This window comes from Eulemur rufifrons, chromosome 16 (assembly GCF_041146395.1).
Source record: "Eulemur rufifrons isolate Redbay chromosome 16, OSU_ERuf_1, whole genome shotgun sequence".
In the NCBI taxonomy this organism is placed as follows: Eukaryota; Metazoa; Chordata; class Mammalia; order Primates; family Lemuridae; genus Eulemur; species Eulemur rufifrons.
Window position 1 is genome coordinate 93,148,291 of NC_090998.1, and position 22,883 is coordinate 93,171,173.

General features: G+C 57.8%; 1 protein-coding gene across 3 annotated transcripts in view; it reads left to right on the forward strand.

Moving 5' to 3' along the window:
• Positions 1-22,883, forward strand: part of FBLN1 (fibulin 1) — a 74,598-nt gene that overhangs the window by 20,763 nt on the left and 30,952 nt on the right. The window contains exons 8-15 of one of the 3 annotated variants that reach the window (XM_069491674.1): positions 1,136-1,273; positions 7,000-7,143; positions 7,994-8,122; positions 8,842-8,967; positions 11,541-11,660; positions 12,500-12,631; positions 14,541-14,664; positions 21,178-21,382. In XM_069491674.1, the coding sequence (XP_069347775.1) occupies positions 1,136-1,273; positions 7,000-7,143; positions 7,994-8,122; positions 8,842-8,967; positions 11,541-11,660; positions 12,500-12,631; positions 14,541-14,664; positions 21,178-21,382 (1,118 nt within the window). Of the gene's footprint in view, positions 1-1,135; positions 1,274-6,999; positions 7,144-7,993; positions 8,123-8,841; positions 8,968-11,540; positions 11,661-12,499; positions 12,632-14,540; positions 14,665-21,177; positions 21,619-22,883 lie in introns of those variants that run through there. The other 2 variants (XM_069491673.1, XM_069491672.1) reach the window with 2 other exon arrangements.

A 22,883-nucleotide genomic window follows, 5' to 3' on the forward strand; every position in this document is an offset into this window, starting at 1 on the left:
GCAGGGGGAGGTGGTTAGACCTGCGTGACCAAAACGCGGGGTGCCCTGGGCGGATGGGATGGGAAGTGAAAGTGCTGACAGTGACATTTAGGTCGTTTAAAGAGTTGACAGTCGTGCGCTGGTACCGTCAGGAGAGATTTGCCTTCCTACGGTGCTGAGTTCATGATGGCAAATTTGGATTTCTAAAAAGGCTCAGTGCATGATCATTTAAAAGCAGGCATGAATGTCAAGTGCTCCCATGCGCTTTCTACAAAAAAACAAAAACAAAAGAAAACACAACTATTTTTGCACGACAGCTGCCTTCCATCTGGTTCCAGGCTTCCCTGAAGTTCAAAGCCATCCCCGTCCACTGCATGAAGACATGACATTTCTGGCTGCCGGCCTTTTCCCCCGAGCCAGAGATGTTATTTGGCAGATAAGGCTCTGATGAGGATCTTTTAGAACATGTTTTTTTTGCAGAGGGTTTTAAACCTTTCAGAAAGACAAAACCACTTGTATAAAAATGTTGATTATTGAATTAGGAGGGTGACTCAAAAGCAAGACGCACCCTCCTGACATCTGAGGGCCTTTGAGCGAGCTCAGGCCGCCCCACCCCGGCGCACTGGCTGGGCGGCGGGGGCCCCGAGACCCCAGCGGTCGAGCCAGCTGAGTATACACATTTGCGCATTTGTCAGGCATGAACTTCAAGGGAAGGGCAGCCTTTCATATCCTATCATGACAAAAACCATTGTTAAGATTTGCAATATTGTGAAGACTTCAGAATGAATAAGTTTATAGAGACTATGTTTATTACCACTAAGATAATTGCTTTATGAGCTAAGCTAAACACACACTTAGCCCGAATGAATAATAATACATGTATCTGCCAGGAAAATGCCTGGGTAATGTATTATATAACAGAAAGTTTGCCTCTTAAGAGCCTTGGCAAAAAAAGTCAGTATGTTATGTCTTTAGCAACTGGAGCACTGTTCAGCTCTCGGAAGCCCCCTATTTGTGCATGAGCTCTCTACTGGGATATTTTGGGTTATAGTCTGAGGAATGAGCATTAAAAAGAACTTTCTTGTGATTTTAAAGTGTTGTAAGATGCTTCCGGCAGGACTCTTGCTAACAATTTCCTTTTTTTATGATGTACCAGATATTGACGAGTGTGAGAGTGGTATTCATAACTGCCTCCCCGATTTTATCTGTCAGAATACTCTGGGATCCTTCCGCTGCAGACCCAAGCTACAGTGCAAGAGCGGCTTTATACAAGATGCTCTAGGCAACTGTATTGGTAAGACACGCTGCCGCCAGGGCTGGCGGGGTGCTCCAGGCCTCTGGCATGCGAGGGTCTGCGTAGTCTGTAGGATGGGGCTGGCAAACTGGAAAGGGCCGGACAGCGAATATTTTAGGCATTGTGGGCCTTGTGGTCTCATAGTCAAAGCAGCCACAGGCCATATGTAAACAGATGGGCGTGGCCACGTTCCAATGAAACTTTATTTGCAAAAACAGATGGCAGACTGTGTTTGGCCCAAGGGCTGTAAGTTTACCAACTTTAGACGAAAGAAAGAGTTTGGATTTCAGAGTCAGAGACACTGCTTTTAAACTGGTTGACCTAAGAACGTTACTTCCTCTGAGCTTCAATGTCCTCCTCTGTGAAATGGGGATAATCATAATGTCCAGCCGACAGGCTGGAGTGTGAAGTAAACGTGTATGAAGTGGCTGGTACGTGACAAGCGCTCAGTAAACGGCAGTTCCCTGCCTTGGCCATGTAATCTATTGAGACTCGTTTTTAAAAATCCTCTGCTAGTGGTTGAATTCATAGAAAGTGGAATGAACGGTGGTAACCACGGTCTCGCGGGGGAGACCCCCCCACTAGTGTTTCATGGCTGCAGAGCTTCGGTCCGGGGAGATGGAAAGCGTGGGGAGTTAGATGGTGGTGATGGCTGCACAGCAGTGTGGATGGCCGATGCCACCGGACTGTGCACTTAAACTGATGACAGTGGCAAATTTTATGTTGCGTGTATTTCACCGCAATAAGAGGCCGGGCGTGGTGGCTCACGCCTGTAATCCTAGCACTCTGGGAGGCCGAGGCGGGTGGATCGCTCGAGGTCAGGAGTTCGAGACCAGCCTGAGCAAGAGCGAGACCCCGTCTCTACTAAAAATAGAAAGAAATTATATGGACAACTAAAATATATATATACAAAAAAAATTAGCCGGGCATGGTGGCGCATGCCTGTAGTCCCAGCTACTCGGGAGGCTGAGGCAGTAGGATTGCTTAAGCCCAGGAGTTTGAGGTTGCTGTGAGCTAGACTGACGCCACGGCACTCACTCTAGCCTGGGCAACAGAGCGAGACTCTGTCTCAAAAAAAAAAAAAAAAAAAACACATAAAAAAAAAAAAAATAAGAAAAAATTACTGTGTTGGTATCAGACAAAGACAAGGTGAAAGGAGAGAAAATCCCGTGAGAGCCCAGGGTAGAGACGGGAGGTCCGGGCAGGAGTGCTCAGGCTGCAGGAGCAGCGTGGGGGGGGCCGGGGTGCCGGCTGCTGAGTTACCTGCCTCCCCCCACAGTCGCGCAGCTTAACCACCTGGCTCGGCCACTGCCGTCAGCGTGCGAGTTCAGATCTGCCAGGCAGAGGCTCCAGGTCCTGCCTTTAAGGTCAGAGAGATTTCCCGGGAGAAGAGACCAGGCATCCCACCCGCAGATGCGCTAGGCAGAACCCCCCGCCACCCCCTGCCTCGGGTGGCTCTATCACCTCTGCTCCCAAGGCCAGCCTGCTGTGAGCACAGGACTGCAAATCTCCGTCTTATTTCTGTCTCAGCTTTTTCCTAGTCGTCTCTGTATTGATCATGTGTTTGAAATGGTTTGGATCGAAAGCTTTTCCCCACACCCCATTTTCTTAACTACTTAGAGATATTTAAAGACAAGTGGAGCAGTCAGCTCTTAGGACAGAGGCCTCGTCTGAACCTCCCCCCGGCCTTCCCCTCCCAGCTTCCCTTTCATCCCGAGGGGGAGGCTGCTGAGCTGGCGGTTGGGGGGCGTTCGAGTTGGCCCCTCGCCAATCTCAGGAGGGCACCGCTCTCCCAGGCCCGGAGGAAGGGCCCCGCTCAGACTTGCGGCCCGCTTAGAGGGGCCGTGGAGGGGGCCGACATCTGCTGAGGATGGAAACCCTGACTCATGGCAAAATCAGCCCCGGTTTCCACAAAGAAACAGCATTTGCAAGTCTCAACGTAGCCCTGATTTTCTCCTCTGCGTGTGCACACGGTGTAGGGCCGGGCGCGGGCGCGGTGGGAAGGAGGGACCGCCCCTCGCTCCTCCCTTAGACTGGGGAGAGCCGGCTGCCCACAGAAGCCCGGGGTTGGCAGGAGAGACGTTGGCTAAAGCCCAGCCTGGCGTCACTTGGTCCTTCCGGGCCATCTCTCTGGGTGCTCAGTGACAGTGTCACATCTCTGAGAGCGTCCCCTAGGGCTGGCGCACGCTTTGTGTGCTCTCAGTGTTTGCAACCAAGGTCAGGATTCATTCTTTTAAAAAGTTATCTCTTTTTATTTCAAATGTTATTTGCAAATAAGCGAACACAACCTGAACATGGAAAGTAGATGCTCCTGCACTGCCGATCCTCCTGCAGGCAGGGCTTGTGGCCTTCTGCGCTCTGTTCCCTGCGGCTTTGTACTTTTGATGAAGATGGGACTGGACTTTTCTGCCACTAACTTTTGTCCCCACCTGACAATGTATTTAGGAATCGTTTTACGTTAGCACCTTTATGTTATCTTTTAAAAAATGCCTGCATCAGCAGAAATAACGCTTTCTAAGGAAAAAGGGTGTCAAGACGCAGGTAGTTTCAGGCCATCTGGGAGGAGGCTGGAGGGAAGCGCTGACCCCACGGAGCCAAAGTCCACCTTGCTGGGGCTCCCAGAACCATTCTCAGGGCCGCAGAGCCTGTCCCTCCCTCCGCCAGCCACGCAGCGGGCAGCCTGCAGCAGGGGAGCCGTGCCGCGGGGCTGGCTTAAAGGACGGGCCAGGGTCTTAGAAAGCAGAGGCCTCTTTCCCCATTATACAACGGAGGAGTTTCCAGGACCTTGCGGTTGAGTCACTGAGGGCCTTGAGCCTATCATGTCGTCTTCAGGTTTTCTTTGTTCTTTTTCTGCAAATCCATCCCTCCCCCGACCCCGTGTTGGTGGGAGGAGGGAGTGGGCGGGAGCATGGCTTCCCACGTGCTGGGCCACCCGGGCCTGGGCACGTGCACAGGTCCTGGGGCCGAGAGGGGTTCCGCTGAGTCCGGGAAGCACTGGGTGAAACAAAGGGAACAGGGACCCTTTTTTTTTTTTTCAAGTGTTAAATATTCTTTACTTGATATAACACACAAACCACACTAGAATGCCTTTCGGTAAATAAAGGGCAGCATTTTAGTAGACACGGGGAATTCGCTTGGCAGAGTGAGGACCAAAAGCATAAAGCAGACGTTGCTGCCCCATCTCCAGCCCTCACCTTTAACAGGCTAATGATGAACACAAGTTAAAACACCAGCGAGTCTCGCTTGGTTCCAAGACAGTGCAGGGACTTCCCTGGTATTTAAATATATTCACATAACCAGTTATGCAAATCTCAATATAAAACTAATTTCAGCAGGTTCTGAGATGGCAATGTACCGTCTCTGTGAAAAGTTGCACATTACTAATTAAATCCAGTCATGTCTTTAGAAGGGGAAAACAGTGATAGCGTTTACTGAATTGGAATTACCATCAAAATTCAAAAAACCGAGTTAACCACAAGCCAGTCTTAGTTAAATCAGGATTGTCCAAGGAAAATACTCAGTCACTCTTTCATGATCTGCATTCTGGTGCACGAGACCAATCAAATTACGGTACACATAAAAAAAGTCTTGAGGTATTTTTGTTTTGTAATAAGTAGGCAGTGGCCAATTGCGACTCATTAATAGCTCTTTTGAGATAAGCTATCATGTCTGCCCTTTCTCCCTTCTTAATGCCAGCGAAGATCAGTTTTGTTCCAGGGATGTACGTCTTGGGATTCTCAAATACTCCATCACTGTATCCTCTCCCGGGCGATGCCTTGGTTCCTGCTGGTGTCCGTGTGACAGAATCCAGCAGCCTGACCTGTCTCCGCCCAGAGAGGCCGTGGAGGTTCCCCCCAGTCTTGTGCCTGCCTCCCCTTTCGCCGGCGTGGCCCTGGGCACTCTTCTGAGCAACACTCTTCTTGCCTTGCTCAGCATCACACCTGTGTAATTCTCTCTTTGGCTGCTGATGGTAGAAGGTTCCCGGTCGGAAGCCAGACATTCCGCTCTCTTGGGACAGGGACCTTGACTGCTGGCATTTCTCAGGCGTTTCCCAGGGGAACCCCGAGGAGGGAGAGACCGCACACTGGTTCTTACACTCATCCGGCCTTTTACATTGATTTGTTTTTTGTTTACTCTTCCATTCGTTCATTGGGTCATTGATCACTGATCCTTCCGGGGGACTCCCAAGGGACACTGTCATTCCACAGAATAGTTTGGGACATGTAGCCTGAGAGGGGACAGTGCAAGGCTTTGGGGCACGGTGCGCTCATTCTGCTAAATGCCACATTTATTCTTGATACGAGGCAGGGGCGCCCAGCTGTTTCTGTAAAGGGCTAAATAGCAAACATTAGCTTTTCAGGGCCATCAGGCGTCCCTGGCAGCTACTCAACTCTGCTGTCGCAGCCTGAAAGCAGCAGTGCGTGGACAGTAGGGAACAGAGTGGGCCTGGCTTCGTGCTAACAAAACTTTATTTACAAAAGCAGGCAGTGGGCTGCATTTGGCCTGAGGGCTGTAGTTTGCTGACCACTGATTTAAGGGTCCTCGAACTGGCTGGGAGGCAGGAGACCCCGGTTCTAGACCTGGGCCCCGGTTGGCCCCTGACTCCCGCTGTGAGGCCGGAGAGTTACTTAATGCCCCTGGGCCTTGATGATAATAACAATATTGTCTGCCCAAAGGCCCTCAGATGTCCAGAGGATGTGCCTAACTTGCAGGCTAGCTGTGGTGGCCGAGGGCAATGGTGGATGTAAAGGCTTTTGCACACTGTAAAGTGCTGCGTGGTCAGGGTGAAGGCCGACCCCAGGGGAGAGGAGGAGTCAGGGCTGATTGAGTTGATGTCAGAGGAGAGTGGGCTTGGCCAGCAGCGGGGAGGTACAGCTGCCCCTTCTCCTGACTTGGGCTCAGGGGCCTTCCCTTTTGTGCCCCCGGCCCCTGGACGCTAACAAGTGTCTGAACAAGGTCATCTTTAAAACCTTAGGTCCTTTTCAAAGACTACCTCTAGAAGTAAGTGCAATCTGTGTGTTTTTAACTCTGAATTTGAGCAGAAGGAGTGGACTGATGGGGAGGCCAGTCCTCCTGGGTCATTCGCTGGGTCACACTCGCTCATGGTGTGTTCATCAGAGTCCCCTCTGTTGGAGGCGTCCCCACTTGAGGAAGGGGACTGGCGTGCAGTGAGCTCAGGGTGCTGTGGCACTTCCCAGCTGGGCCCGAGTCAGCATGGCCCCGTGGAGCCCATGTGGGGTGACGACGGCAGGAAGGCCTGGCTGCCGGCAGCCGTGGGGGGCCTGAGTGGCCCATCCAGGAGCAGTAGGTGTGTTGCTAGGGCCTGAGTGCTGTGTGGCCTGGCTGGGGGCCGGAGTGCTGCTGCAGAGTGGACCGTCACCTGTCTCCTTCATGCAGTGCGCAGGGAAGGGGCTCCGTCCACCTGTGAGGAGCAGGTGGATGCAGGGAAGCCCCGCGGGCAGGTGCAGAGCAGGCGTGGCAGCCCATGGCGGTGTCGGAGCCTTAGGGGCAGGAAGAGGGCCGGGAGGTGGCATGAGAGGCGAGGTGTGGTGATGCAATTTGGGCACCAGTTGGGACCTGCTGTGTGGTCCAAGGTAAAGGGCTCGTAGCTCCTGCATTCGTGGTCTTGCAAAGCGGAGAGAAGGGGGCTTCCTTGGAGATCTGATCGTTGGGTTCTGGAGTGGCCTCCACGTTTAACCGCGTTGTCTCTGTCTTTCCCCGTGTAGACATCAATGAGTGTTTAAGTATCAGTGCTCCATGCCCTGTGGGGCAGACATGCATCAACACGGAGGGCTCCTACACGTGCCAGAAGAATGTGCCCACCTGTGGCCGTGGCTACCATCTCAACGAGGAGGGAACTCGCTGTGTTGGTTGGTATTAAAAAAGAAAACATCCTTTATCCACTTGGGGTATATAAAAAGATGGAAAAAAAAGAGAAAACAATTTTTCTGTCTGCTTCTAGCACACGCCCTCCCTTCTCTGGAAGGGGGGAGCGTTGGTCCCTAAAGTGAAGCCATTTCTGCCGGTCCGTCCATCCCGTTGCCGATCCCCAAGCACAGGCCTTTATGGTCTCGCCTGGACTATTGCAGTAGAACACCAGCCTGTCTGCTGCACCAGCCTTGCCTCCTTCAATCTGTCCACTTTGTCCTGAGCCCAAAGCTCTCCCACCCCTCCCTGCTCCCAGCTCTGCAGCAGCTCCCCACTGGTGACAAAGGACAGATGTCCCTACTTACAGTTCAGTCCTAATAGCCAAACTTCAGGAACCTTATGATCCAAATGGAATAGATCTTGCCACTCCCCAAATGCTGCCCTTTTTTTGCTCTTGTGTCATTCCCGTTGTGCACCTGCTCCTACCTTCCTTTGTATCCAGGGCACCCAGCCTGCCCAGATCCCTGCCGGGGAAGGGGCTTCTTCACGTGACTCCCAGGGCACTTTCTCAGTGTCTCCCAGGGCACTGGGCATTTCCTGCCTTAATGAGGCTCACTGCTGGCCAGCCAGAGCGGGTCTCCCTGAGGGTAGGGGCTGCCTGTGGCTGGGCTGTCTCCCGGCACGGGGCCGGGCACGCAGTAGGTGCCCTGTGAAGTCGTGTTGAAGGACGGGGGTGCCGCCTTGCCAGTGAACATTCTCCAAGGAGGGCTCCTTTCTCGCCTTCCGTTCTGATCATCTTGGGGGGGAACCACACTAAAGGTTTTTCAACGTGTCTCTCTCTCTCCTTGCAAGATGTGGACGAGTGTTCGCCACCCTCGGAGCCCTGTGGGACGGGGCATCACTGTGTGAACTCCCCTGGCAGTTTCCGCTGCGAGTGCAAGGCTGGCTACTATTTTGACGGCATCAGCAGGATGTGTGTGGGTACGTGGGTGTCCCTGCAGGCCTCGGGGGCCCCCGGCCAGGTGGCACCAGAGAGTACTCAGTCGATGGCACTTGGAGTGACCACGGTCCGATCCTCATCTCAGAAGATCCTGAGTGCAGGCAGACCCGAGAGAGGACCCCACGTTAGGAGACCCTGTGCCGGCTCTGCCGCTGCCCGGGGGTGGCCACTGGCAGGGCCCTCCCCACCTGTCAATCAGGTGTTCTGCTTGACCCAAGACCTCCAAGTGTTGATGAGACAGGTCTACAAATGCCAGAGTGTTAGTGATTACCCCGAGAGTCACTGCCAGCCTACAGGGCCACAGGGGCCAGAGATGTGTCCTTAGCCCAGGGCAGCCAGGGCCAGGTCACCCGCCAGGAGTGAGGTCAGACGCTGCGGGCCAACGCCTGCTGTTGCCAAACCCAGGTGCTCAGGGGAGTCTGGCGGCTGCACCTGCAGCCCCTACCTCTGCCAGATCCTGGTGGACCCCCCCTGTGGGCACTGGGGCGGAGGACTGGCGGGAGGGCAGATGAGCCACTGTGGAAGGAGCACGAGGCTCGCCCAGTGGACAGACGGGTATACCCGGGTGGTCCCAGCTGCCCTCTGACTTGCCCTGTGCTTAGGACGGTCACTTTGCCTCTGTCGTCTGAGACAGGAGGCGGAGGGAGGAGGCAGGAGGGTGAGTGGACATGGCTCTGAGCCACCCGGCCCTCGGTTTCAGATGTCAACGAGTGCCAGCGCTACCCCGGGCGCCTGTGTGGCCACAAGTGCGAGAACACGCCAGGCTCCTACCTCTGCAGCTGCTCCGTGGGGTTCCGGCTCTCGGTGGACGGCCGGTCGTGTGAAGGTGAGGGCCCGTCCGTGCACTTTCCCAGCTGCCTCCTTCCGGGGGCCGCCCTCGTCCTGAGAACTGTTTGGGGCTGGTTTGCGTTCATTTCCCAGCGCGTGTTAGCAGGGAAGTGCGTGTAAAAACTCGCTTGTTAGGGAGGGCGGCCCGCCTCCCCCGTTTCTCCTGCAAACCCCCGCCCTCCGCGGGCCGAGTGGGACCGACAGCTGCTGCGCAGGCCGCGGGGGGTGTGGCCACGAGCGTGGGACTTGGGGGTGTGAGACCCACCGATGATGTGACCGTGGGGATGACTGGCCTCACCCTGCCTCAGTGTCCTCACGGGGGAAATGGGCTGATGCATCAAAGAGAAACAAGAGCTGGACACTTGTGTGAAGGCCGTGTGGCAGGTTTCATTCCAGCCACTGCAGCAGGGGGACAGATGTCAGGGGACATTGATCTCAAGTCCCCCAGAGCAAAGGGAGGGAGGCCTTGTGACCACTGGAGCTCGAGAAAGGAAGTGCCGGAGGCTGTGGCCACCGTGGTTCGGCCGCCTGTACCTGCTCCCCGGCCCTCACTGAACTTAGCCCTGCCCTCCCACAGAGACGGGGACAGGGCCCTCTAGCCTTCCCAAGGGTGACGTTCCAAAGGAGTGGCTCCCCGGCCCTTGAGAAAGAGCCCCGGGTTGTGGAGGGAGTGCTGGAGACAAAGAAACAGAGAAGGATTCACATTTGCAAATTGTTCTAAAGTAGACGCTTCTAAGAAAAAAGGAGGTCAGGTCTGGACCGGAACCGAGAGTAAATCTTTTGGCAGCGTTGAGCTACCTCAGGCAGGCAGTTTGAGGGGGCTGGGGGACCCTGTCTCGGGGACGTGGTCGTGGGCCGGTGGAAGCCGTGCTGAAGTTGGGGCAGGGCTCTGGCGTGGGGGGGTGGGCAGTCATTCACGCAGTTCTCAGATAACACCACTGGCCACCTGGCCGATGGGACAAAAGGGTCACAGGAGCAGGGACAAAAGGGTCACATGAGCAGCACATGCAGCCTAGGGCTGGTGCTTGCAGGTGTCACATTTTGGACGGGGACCAGGTTCTGAGGACAGCAGAAATAGAGAACTTTGGCAGCCCCTCCGCTTGCCCACCACGCTCTGCCTGGCGCAGTGCGCTGGCCCAGAGGGCGGCTTCTGGAGCCAGACCCAAGACATGGCAGGTCTTACAATTCTGGGTTGAGAAGGGGCCCTCGCCGAGGAGATGGTCACAAGAGTCGCATGTGCCAGTGTGTGCTGCGTGCACGCGGTTCCCACACTGGAGGCTGAGTGGGGCGTTGGGCCCTGGGCCCTCGGCCTCCCTGGTCTCAGACCTGTACTCAGAGCTCTCTTCTGCCATTTGTGTGGCCTTAAGAAGTAACTCAGCACTTGTGGGCCTTGGTGTCCTCATCAGTAAAATGGGGACAGTAGGCCCAACCCCGTATGGGCTGTGGGGATGAGATGAGATATGAATGAAGCATGTGCAGAGCTTGTCACGGGGCTGGGTGTCCGATGAAGAGCTGGTGACACAGACACGGCTGCAATTGTTGTTAATAGTAGTACTATTAGCCTTCCTGGCTTGTGGCTTCCCGGTCACTCCTCGTTAGTGAGCAGTGTTGTGGACACACAGTGTTGTGGACACACAGCCGGGGCCTGGCCGGCCTGGCCGTGTGACTCCACTAACTGTCTCTTAAGCTCTTGCCCCAGTGTGTAGCAAGGACTCGGTGCCGGCACCGGGGAGCGTCCCTAGGCTGCGGTGAGAAAGCCACACTGGGCAGAGATGAGCAGGTGGAGCCCAGGCCAGGTGTGTGGGGGCCACAGAGCTAGAACCCGGGGTGGAAGGCTCATGGACTCTCCCTCCTGCCCTGCTAAAAGCACTAAATAAACGTGTGAGGGGACTTTTAGGCCAGGGGTTTGCAAGCTTTTTCTCTAAAAGTAAATATTTTAGGCTTTGCCAGCCACAGTCTCTGTTGCAACCTTTCAACCCTGCTGTGGTAGCACAGGCAGCCAGAGAACCACATTAAAGGGTGAGCATGGTTGTGCGCCAGTAAAACTTTGTTTACAAAAACAAGTAGCAGGCCAGATGTTGCTGACCCCTGCACTAGGCCGAGGAAGCAGCTGGGGGGTGGTCCGGAGTTGCTGAGAGCCCAGCGAGTTCAGCACTGGCGTATGAGGGGTGTGGGCGTGCAGGCCAGGCCGCCGAGTGCCGTCATCTGTGTAGGGCGCCATCGGGAGCTGAAGTGGGAGGACAGGGCCAGATTTCCACCTGAGAACTGGAACGGACTCTGGCAGCCGGGTGGGACGGGATTAGAAGGCTGAGGCTGGAGGCTGTTACGGTCGCCCTGGGCAAGATGGTGTGGCGGGAAGCAGGCAGGGGCGGGGCTGGTGAGAGAAGGGACTCACCAGCCGTGGGGTCTCCTCCTCGGCCCCACCCCCGGGACCTCCGCCTCTCCGTGTGTGGGGACTGGAGGGAGGTGGAGGGGTGTTCTCTCACCGTGCCTGCTGTGGGCACGAGGGCTGCTGTGCAGCAGGGGCGCGTGGGTGGCTCTGAGTGGGGACTCCGGGCCTCTCTCTTTCAGACATCAATGAGTGCAACAGCAGCCCCTGCAGCCAGGAGTGCGCCAACGTCTACGGCTCCTACCAGTGTTACTGCCGGCGAGGCTACCAGCTCAGCGACGTGGATGGGGTCACCTGCGAAGGTGAGCGTGCCCTTGCTCAATGAGGGGGTGGCCCCCTGGCCTGGCCCTGACGCGGCAGCCTTGGGCTCTGCACTTCAGAGCCCAAGGGGCAGAGCCAGCAGGGGTCTCTCCGCTGGTGAACCTTTCCTTTGCGCCCTTGGAGGCTGGCGGGTGCTTTGCCGTTTTCCCTCCCACTGAGATTTGTTTGAATACACTTTACCCTCCTTGAGAGTGAGGTTAGGAAGGGAGCAAACCTCTTCTCGATCATTCTTTAATAAACATGCCATGATGGTGATCGCTACATGCGCTGGGACCTTGGGCCACACCTCTCAGGACTTGGTGGCTGCCCGTGGCTGAGAGGTGAGGACGGGGCTTGGGGACCCCCCATCCCTGACTCACAGCTCTGCTTCCTCCTCTGTGACGCGAGGGTTAACCCCAGGCTCACCACGTTGTCGGAGTGACCGAGATGACGGCTCAAAAGCATATCTTACAGTGCCTGCCACACAGTAGGTGCTTTAAAGGGCAACTGTTGTTATGATCGTTACTATTTTCACGTAGGGTGTGTCTTTTATTCGTGCACTGCCCTCTGGTCCCCCACACAAACACACATGCACACTGCACACCGTGGACTTGCTGTGTGAACCAGGCCTAGTCCCATCGCCCCTCTGGGCCTCAGTTTCACCTTCTGATATGATGGTCTCCGAGGCTGCCCCCAGCCCCAGCACTCTGAGGCCCCGTGTGTCCAGCTGGCCATGTGACGCTGCCCTCCCAGCCCTCAGCCCCGCCCCTGGGGGGGACACAGGCCGGCCAGCGGCCGTGTGCCGGGGCTCGGGATGCTGAGGTGGGCTTTGCCGTTGCAGACATCGACGAGTGTGCCCTGCCCACGGGGGGCCACATCTGCTCCTACCGCTGCATCAACATCCCTGGCAGCTTCCAGTGCAGCTGCCCCTCGTCCGGCTACAGGCTGGCCCCCAACGGCCGCAACTGCCAAGGTGAGCAGGTGGAGCCCCCCAAGGTCGCTTAGGCTGTTCTTGGGGCTCTACAGTGTCAGGGGGCTGAGGCCAGGCTGGGGGATGTGCTTCCTTGACCTGGGGCCGCACAACAGATGAGATAACCTGTGTTTGGGGAAAAGAGGCCTCATCCTCCAGGGCGTGTCTTGGGGGTCCACGCACAGCCCAGTCTCCCACACCCAGGCGCCAGCGCATCTGTCTTTGGGTTGGCTGAGCCCCATGAAGGCTTTGTCGGTCAGGAACCCCTGGGGCAGGAACCCCAGGGGCAGGAACCCCTGAGCCCTCCCACCACACTTTCGGCAGCCCGAGAAGGCTGGAGCAGGGGCTGACAGCCTTTAGGAGGATGCCCACCCCTCCTACCCCCCCACTGGGAGGAAACAGGAAGTCAGAGCCTGGAGACCCATGTCCCCAGCAGAGTGCTGCTGCTTCATCTTTGATCTGGTCATTTGACAAACTCTTGCTGTGGGCCGTGCCCCTGAGCACATGGCAGGGCCTTTGTCCCAAGGTGCTGCCCACTGCCTGGGCAAGGAGATGGGTGTGGTCTGGTTGGGGATGGCGCGTGGGCACTCACGGCTGCGGGGTCAGCTCCAGCGTGGCTGTGTGATGGGGCCAGTGGCATCTACACTGCGCTCAGCCTCCATTTCTAAGAACACCCTAGGGGTCACCGTGCGTCCTGTGACCGTCCACGTGACCACTGAAAGGGGTGCTAGGTAGGTGTCTGGGAGCGAGTGACCCTCAGTGTACCCGCTGGCCCCAGGAGCCGAATCGCAGGGGCGTCTGTCCGGCCCCTTCCTCGTGAGCCCACACGGGGCTGTCCATCTGGAGGCTCCGGGGCCCCCTGGGTGCTGCCACCGGAGTTTCTGGTCATGAAGAAGGTGCCTTTGGCCAAAGCCAGGCAGGAGCTGCGGTGTTTGCTGGGAGGGACCCGCTCGGCTTGTGCGCAGAGCTCTGGATCGAGGTCCCTTTGTTTTCGAGTTTCTGACGGAGCAAATGACTTTCCTTCTCCTGGCCAGGCTCCCTTGCCACAGCTTGGGGTCCTGCCCAGACACGGCAAAAACACATTCCTGAGCTGTGGCCTTTGAGATTGGGGAGTGTTGTTTTTGCCACCGCCGATCAGGCATTTGGCACCTCTTAACGGTGCCTCCCAGGCTTGGTGACGTCCCTTGAGCCCCACCATTTGGCTGTCCCGGAGCATCTGCAGGAAAGGGGGTGGCTGCCCATCTCTGAGGCCTTCGTTAAGGTGCCCCCAGCCCCAGAGCAGGAGTCCCGGGCGTGACTCTGGGCCAGCCTGGACAGCCCGTGACCCCAGGATACAGGGCAGGACATATAATCCCTTTAAGCCTGGTTTCCTCGTTGTGACATGAAGCTAGTAGCTTCTGCCACTTCCTTCCTAGGATGTTACGAGTCACCTGTGAGGGAAGGACCACGTGCTGTGGGAGCCATGGAGAGGAGCTGGGTGGTTAGTGCAGGGACTCCGGCGCCAGCCTGCCTGGGTTTGCAGCTCTGCTCTGCCACTTACAGAATGAGTGACCTTGGCGGGGTCCCTTAAGCTCTATGAGTTCCTCACTAAACAAAACGAGGATCATAACATTATTCGCCTCAGTAAGCGCCCCTGGGGCCCCTTATGCTGTGTTTGCTCTTATAATTGCTACACTCATTTAAAGGGTTGCGAATAATACATTAATACTCTATGAATATAAATTTATATTTATCCTATAAATAAAAGAGCTGGCATAGGGCGCTGCTCCACAGACCAGCCAGTGGAGGGCAAGGACGGCCCTGATCCCTGCCCCCACCAGGTTAGTGCGGGCCTGGGGGCCTCTGTCTGCCGATGGGGACGATGGCTCCTGTGGCCTTGGCCTTCACTGTGCTGCTGTCGGGTCTCTTGCAGATATCGACGAGTGTGTGACTGGCATCCACAACTGCTCCATCAATGAGACCTGCTTCAACATCCAGGGCGGCTTCCGCTGCCTGGCCTTCGAGTGCCCCGAGAACTACCGCCGCTCTGCAGACACGTAAGTCGCTCAGGCCCTGCCGTTGTCTGTCTGTGTTGGCCTTCCTGGTGGCTCCAGGCCTGGGTGGGTAGTTAACAAGCTGTGACCTCAGTGCCCTCCCATGGGGGACTTGGGCACTCAAGGATCATCATCAGTGAAACTGCTCTCTGAAAGCCAACGCAGTGACTGCAAATGAGTCTGGGGTCTACGGCCATGCTCACAGGCCAGGCAGAAACCACAGGCCTCTTGTTTCCTCTGTGGAACCTTGGGCAAGCTCTCTGGGCCTCAGTTTCCTCCCCGGTAACATGCAGATGTCAGAAAATGCTGCCATTCAGATGAGCAGGTGGCAGCGTTTCCGTGTCAGCTGACAGCCAGGGAGCCAGTGTGCCGTGCCGGGGCGCTGTCAGGCGACCCGCAGAAAGCCAGGTTCCGTCTGGCCGGTGACTGTGGGAACAGCACCAGAGGCTCCACCCGCTGACTGGGCCGCGTGGTCCTGTGCCATAGGAAGCTTGCGCTCCCTCAAGACCCTGGGTATTTGGGTGTCCAGGAAGCACCTTCCTCCGGGAGTCATGAGGACCCCAGGCCACGGTTCTTACCTCACACCCACCTCCGCCCTCATTTTATCCAGTGAGTCTCATTTCGCACCACTGACAGTTGTTTCAGGAAAAAGGCCGCGCTGGGGACCCCTCTCCCAGTGTGGACGGGAGCCCTCCCACAGCGCTGGAGCTGCTGAAGCAGCACGCAGCTGGGCCGCCCATGTCTCCCAGCCTCAGCCCCCTGGCCTGGAGCCTGTCTTGGGCTCTAGCCGGCTGGCGCCCCCGCCTGAGGTCAGTGTCTTCCTCTGACGGTGCGGTGGGCTCTGGTGTCCACTGCTCAGCCCGAGGGGTGGCTGCCCTGGCTTGCGGCTGAGGCACGGCCTGCAGCTGGCCAAGCAGCTCTGGCCTCCCCGGCAGCGCTCCGTGTTTCCGGCTGGGACTGCTCGTTCACCGGCCCGGCTTTCTCCCTCATCTGTTTCCCAGCGCATTTTTGTCTCTTGAAAACCCAAAACCTTATTGCCTTCCTGTGCTTGGGCTAGGAAAAAGCCACTGCAGAACTGGGTTTGCAAGTCCACAGCACCCCAGAGGGCTTGCGGGTTGTGCAGCGGCCTGGCAGACAGCGGTGGTGCCTCTCGGAGCCACTGAGAAGGTTCTGTGTCCTTGCTTTGAAGCTGTGTAGCCCTTTGTCATTGTAAGTTCACTCACTTCCGGGCCTTTGTTGGCATCTGGGTTTGAGGATTCCAGAAGGCTGGCTGTGGTTGTGACCTTGATTTCTAACTGGCACACACCCACGAAACCAAAAGAAGAGGCCGCCCCCACGGGGTCTTGGTGCCTCGAAGCCCGAGGGTGGGTGGGTTGGCCTTGCGCGGCGAGGTCCTGGCTGAAATGGCAGACCCGTGTTGGCTGTGGCAGCCTCTGCCATCCCCTCAGTGTTGGAGAAAATCGTTTCTTGCTGGACCTACTATGTGCAGGCACCTGGGTAGGCAGTGAGCCCACAAAGGCCACCGACCGCTGTGCCGGCCACCAGGAGTGCGGTGCTGGGCTGGAGGGGCCCGCCTGGCTAGGGGTGGCGCCTGGCTAGGGGTGGCGGTGGGCCGCAGGGAGGGAGTGTGGACATGGGCGCAGTGAATGCGTGTTCAGCACAAAGACCACGCCCTGCACTCCACTGAGTGAGGCGTTGACACACCAGGTGGCTGGTTTGCCCCATGACACGGGTTCATCCACTCCCCAGCGCTGATGAAGAAGGAACTTGGTCTCCGTGAGTTCACCACGAGGCCTCTGGTTACCGTTTTCTCATTTGCTGGCCGTGTGGACGTGTGGACGTGTGGACCAGCCAGGAGCCCAGTGTTAGGTGTGGGAAGTGGGACCAGGACTGCAGTGCCCAGGCGAGGGGCACAGGGGGTTTTATCCTGGTTACCCCGACCTGGTCAGGGGAGCTGTAGCACGAGCTGCAGTGACAAGTCACTGACAGAGAAGAACTGTTCCTTTGCCAGCGCGGGGTAAACCGACACGGGCGGGACGCGGGCCAGAGGTCCGGGTGAAGGGGCCACCCCCTTGCAGCACTGCTCACCCGCAAGCTGGAGTTTTCTATTTTGTGTCCCCTTTTCTTCCTTTTCAAAAATCCAAGCCTCTAAAGGAATTTATTATCTGACTTTCAGAAAGCAACTTCTAAAACCTAAAAGAGCCATTTTTAGAAGGGACCTAGTGGCCAGCACTTCTGTGGTTAACACCCGGCGAGAGCAGCCCGTTCTGGGAGTCTCGACAGGCAGGATTTAGGAGCCTGTGCTTCCGCGCCGTCCCGTCTCTCTCTGGGCCGCAGCCCTCTCCATCGTACGGCTTCCGTCTGGGCAGCGTCCACGGCGGCTAAGGGCGGTAACTAGAGCATGACCCAGCAGGCTGGGCCGCAAACCGCAGGACTCGGCCTTGTGGACAGCACCGGGCTGTTGCCGTCCTGCCCACACGATTCCCTCCTTCCCACAGGAGGAAGTGTTCAGAGCTGTCCCGCAGCCTTTGATGGGACCAGGAACATCCTCTTTGTCCCCTCAGTGGGGCCGGCCCCTGATGGGTTGTGGTCTTGAAAGCTGGAGCCAAGCTGGGTGGCCTTGGTTGCCGCTTCATGGGGAGGGGGCACAGGGAACATCTCTGGCCCGAGGGTGTGACAAAGTGGGCGAGGGAGAGCCCTCAGGGCCCCCCTGCCTCGGCCAGTTCCTGGGCTTGTCTCCAGAGTGATGAGCATGTGAAGGTCGGGAAGTGCCAGCGGGACGGCTACAGCATCGGACAGCCTGGGGTGGCCAGAACAGCTGTGCCTCCCAGGAGCAGGGAGTAGGCCTTAGGGCCTTTTTCTCTGGTGTGTTACAGCTTTGGACGATTTCATAGACTTGGGGTGTTATGTTCAAACATGTTGAACCAGGAGCTTGGGGCACATTGTTCTCTAATGCACACCATGACCCGGATGCGTGGTATGGTGAGGTGACATGTCTGTGGAAAGCAGAGCCTGGGGTGCTGAGAGCCAGGCAGGGGCCAGGGCGAGGTCACCTGTGGCTCTGCTGTGTGGTAGGTTCAGTGACGACTGCTCGCGCCCAAGCTAGACACACCTGCTAACAAAGATTTTGGTGCTGTTTGCAGTCTGACAGGCAGTTTGCCAGATCCAGTGTTTATGATTTGCGGTAGGAAGTTTGGGTAGGGCAGGACGGGAGAGTTGGAATTAGGACTGACCAGGAGGATCAAGGACATGTTTATCTGCGCAGCGATCATCTGCTAAGCATGTGGTAGGTGCTGAGCCCTGTGCTGGGGCCAAAGAGCCCAGACTGTAAAAGGCTGAAGAGCTGCCCCTGGGAAATGGGTGGTCTGGAAGGAGCCGGCCAGAAACTCCTAGCGTGAGGAAGGCCTGGCGAGGGAGGAGCTCGCTGGCGTACGAAGGTCGCGGGAGCTGCACCAGAACATCATGCACACTGCACGTTCCCTGCCTTCCACGCCTGCACCTGGCAAACCAGAACCCCGTCCTTGGTCAGTGCAGGCCACGCTGAAGCTCCATCCGCCAGGGAGCCTCTAGCGCCACCTGCTGACCAGGCCATCCAGGCCGTTCCTGAAGCAGCTGGAGGGGGGGGTGTGTGTACCTACGCGTGTGTATACGTACGTGTGTGTGTGTGTGTGTGTGTGTGCGCGCGCATGTGGATGTGTAAAGGCTTTGAAGTGAGACAGGCCGACTTTGAACCCCAAACCTGCCACTGACTACGGACTGTGGGGTCACGGACAGGCCGTGTCCTGGCTGAGCTTCCGCCCTGCTGTGAGAGTGGGGTGCGCAGTGGGAGATGGTGCAGTGAGCCAGGGAAGGGAACCCCGAGGCCCACAGCATGCTGCCGCGCGCCCTGGAGCAGCACAGCTCAGGGACCCCAGCCACCTCCTGGTTCTCCACAGCCTCCTTGGTTCCCTGGAGGCCTCTGTGGGAGGGAGCACTCAGATCAGGAGGAGCACTCCCATTTGGCCCAGGCCCGGGTGTCCCTGGGGGTGGGCTGCCCCCAGCAGCACCTGTGCCCACCTGCCTTCCCGCCTCTGTCTCTGGGCCCCTCCCACGCAGGACTGTCCTGGTCAGCGCTCCTGACCCTCGCAGGCCTTTGGCACTGTGGGGTGCGTCCCAGGGCTGTCCTCCTAGAGCTCAGTGGTAAACAGCCTAGTAAACAAAAGGCTTCCTGTCAATCCCAATAAACAGCCTGGAGGGAAAAGAGACCCATGCACGATAAATGCCAAGTGTAAAATAAGTCTGAGTAACCCAACAAGCCATGGCAACCCAGAAGGCCCCAGGGGAAAAGTGGTGGCTTGGCCGCACGAGGATGCTCCTGCCGGGAATCCAAGCACAGTCAAGATGGCGGGGCTCCCTGGGACGCGCTCGCCAGGTCCCGTGGGGCTCTGCACCTGGGCCCTGTGCCTACGGCAGCCGCCTTCAGAGTGCGATGGGCCTGGAGTTCAGGACGTGGAAGACGTTAGTCCCTGTCCCCATCCTGTCACAGGAAGTTAGGTCCTGTCCCCATCCTATCCCAGGAAGTTAGGACCTGTCCCTGTCTCCACTACAGGAAGTTAGGACCTGTCCCCGTCTCCACCACAGGAAGTTAGGACCCGTCCCTGTCTCCACCATAGGAAGTTAGGACCTGTTCCCTTCTCCACCATGGGAAGTTAGGACCCGTCCCCGTCTCCACCACGGGAAGTTAGGCCCTGTCCCTGTCTCCACCATAGGAGGTTAGGTCCTGTCCCCATCCTATCCCAGGAAGTTAGGACCTGTCCCCGTCTCCACCACAGGAAGTTAGGACCCGTCCCTGTCTCCACCATAGGAAGTTAGGACCTGTTCCCTTCTCCATCACAGGAAGTTAGGACCCGTCCCTGTCTCCACCACAGGAAGTTAGGACCTGTCCCCGTCTCCACCACAGGAAGTTAGGACCCGTCCCTGTCTCCACCATAGGAAGTTAGGACCTGTTCCCTTCTCCACCATGGGAAGTTAGGACCCGTCCCCGTCTCCACCACGGGAAGTTAGGCCCTGTCCCTGTCTCCACCATAGGAGGTTAGGTCCTGTCCCCATCCTATCCCAGGAAGTTAGGACCTGTCCCCGTCTCCACCACAGGAAGTTAGGACCCGTCCCTGTCTCCACCATAGGAAGTTAGGACCTGTTCCCTTCTCCATCACAGGAAGTTAGGACCCGTCCCTGTCTCCACCACAGGAAGTTAGGACCCGTCCCCGTCTCCACCACGGGAAGTTAGGCCCTGTCCCTGTCTCCACCATAGGAGGTTAGGTCCTGTCCCCATCCTATCCCAGGAAGTTAGGACCTGTCCCCGTCTCCACCACAGGAAGTTAGGACCCGTCCCTGTCTCCACCATAGGAAGTTAGGACCTGTTCCCTTCTCCATCACAGGAAGTTAGGACCCGTCCCCGTCTCCACCACGGGAAGTTAGGACCCGTCCCCGTCTCCACCACGGGAAGTTAGGCCCTGTCCCTGTCTCCATCATGGGAAGTAAGGACCTGCCCCCACCTCCACCATAGGAGTTGGGACCAGTGCCCATCTCCACCACAGGGAGTTAGGACCTGCCCCCATCCTGTCACAGGAAGTTAGGTTCTGTCCCTGTCTCCATCACAGGAAGTTGGGACCTATCCTTGTCTTTACCACACAAAGTTAGGACCTGTCCCCATCTCCACCTCAGGAGCCTAGGACCTATCTCCTGTCTCCGTCCGAGGAAGTTAGGACCTGTCCCTGTCTCCACCACAGGAAGCGGGGACCTGCCCCATGTCCATTGCCAGCCCTGAGCCGGCCCTGTGAGCGCAGATGGGGAACTGGGCCTGGAGCACAAAGCTTAGTGACGGGGACCAGTGAGCAGACCTCACTGCCTGAGCACAGATCTGGTCTCCTCCCTCCCTCTGTGACCTTGGGAAGCGAGAAGGCCACTCTCTCTGAGCCTCAGCTTCCGTATCTGAAAATGGCACTCAAGCCACCGTCCCAGTGCAGTTGTGACCACACTAGAGAATGCATGACGAGGACTAGCCTGGCGCTCGGGGAACAGCAGCAGCCTTGATTGCTGGTGATGGAGACGGGCACTCCAGGGTGGTCTCCGAGACCCACCCACGAGCCTGTGTAGCCCTGGCCGCTGTCTGGGCAAGGGGCCAGGAGGCTGGACGACACCCAGAGGGCAGGGTGTGCCTGCTGAGTGCTCCCGGGCGGGGCTCTGCCAGTGAGAAGGGGACTCCCCCACTCCGGGCACAGCCACTGGGCACAGCCATTGGCCCCAGCCGCCCAGCGCCCCAGTGGGTGTTGGAGGAGGCTAGAGCCTGAGTCGGCGCTCGGAGGTCCACGGCGCCTCCCCCAGGTGAGTGAGGGGTGCTCTCTGCGTGGGCCGAATCGGCGAGGGGCGGCGGGAGGCCCCACCCCGCGAGCCCCTGCTTCCCCGCGCTCTGCCGTTTCTCCGCTTGCTGAGTCGGCCCTAACCCTCTTCTTGTCTCTCTGCCCACTTTTCTTGCAGCCGCTGTGAGCGCTTGCCTTGCCATGAGAATCGGGAGTGCTCCAAGCTGCCTCTGAGAATAACCTACTACCACCTCTCTTTCCCCACCAACATCCAAGTGCCCGCGGTGGTGTTCCGCATGGGCCCCTCCAGTGCCGTCCCCGGGGACAGCATGCAGCTGGCCATCACCGACGGCAATGAGGAGGGCTTTTTCACCACCCGGAAGGTGAGCCACCACAGCGGGGTGGTGGCCCTCACCAAGCCTGTCCCCGAGCCCAGGGACTTGCTCCTGACCGTCAAGATGGACCTTTACCGCCACGGCACCGTCAGCTCCTTTGTGGCCAAGCTTTTCATCTTTGTGTCTGCAGAGCTCTGAGCACGCGCTTGCGCCGGGGGGCTCCCTCCTGTTGCTTTCCTCGCCCCCCCTCTGGACGGTAATAAAGTCTCCGCAAGCCAGCCCCAGCGTGCCGAGTGCTGCCGTGTTATTTGGCGCGGGTGGGAGTCTCTGCTGCTTCTCGGGGCGGGCCGAGCCCCTGCCACTGCCTGGTGCCCCAGGGCTGACTGAGGAGTGTCTCTGTGGGGGGTGCGCCGGGGTCCTGCGTGCACCGCCTGGGAGGCCAGGCTTGTCGTGGCACTTTGGATGTGTTATCTCTTCTCCATTTTGGGTTGAACCCAAAGGCTAAAGGTGATGGTTGAGAAGGGTCCCCAGAGATTACTGAGCTCAGTATCTCCCTCATTTTATAAATATGGAAACTGAGGCCCAGAGAGAAGGGGAAGGGCTTGGCCAAGGTTACACAGACTGTCGTGGCCCCGCCAGACCAAGAAACCAGGTCTTCTGGCCTCCGCGTGACTCTTTGCCGTGTCCCTTGGAGCTGAGCGTTTAACTGAGTTAAAACAGCTCTGCCCCGAGATGGAAACCGAGGCTGTTCGTCTTCGGGGGAAGCCCAGCGCTGCGGTGGAGAACACTGGGCACGGTCGCGCCGTCTCGGACGCAGCTCTTGCCTGCGTGAGGCTCGTTGCCTGCAGTGAGCACCGGCCCTGTGCGGGCGGCAAGGGCTGCACGGTGCCTGTGAGGCCCACGGGAGCCCCGAGGGCGTTACCGCCAGTCCTGCCAGGCAGGCGGGTAGTCCCCTTGGAGACGCACAGAGTGGGAGCGAGTGGCCCACGGTCGCAAGCCCTGGGTTACTGATTCCCCAGCTCTGCGCCTGTATCCCATCGTGGGCCTCACCCGCCTCCCTCTCCTCCGCCTCGGTTCCAGCTAAGCCACTGTCGCCTCCCCCCTCTGCTGGTCTCCCAGCATCCATTCAGCTCTCCCTGGGGCTTCTCAGCAGCTGGGGTGGTCTTTTAGCCTCTGTAAACCCTTCCTGGCTTCCTTTGCACTTAGGCTGAGGCCTCCAAATCCTCAACGTGCCTTTTGAGGCCGTAGATGATTGAGTCCTTGCGTGCAGTCTCCAGCCTGACTTTGAATTGTTCTCCTGTTGCTCACTTCCCGCCAGCCACACTGCCAAGCTCTTTGCTGCCTCAGGCCCTTTGCATGTGCTTTGCACCCTTGGCCTGAATGTTCCTTAACCTTCAGCTTATGTGTGCCTTCCTAAGAGAGGCCTTGCCCGACGCCCGGCCTGCTTTCTCTCCCAGTCTTTCCCAACCATTCCTCGTGGTGCTGACAGCAGGCTGCGATTCCCACTGACCTGTGTTGTGCATTTGTCTTCCCCATTTCCAGAAGGCTC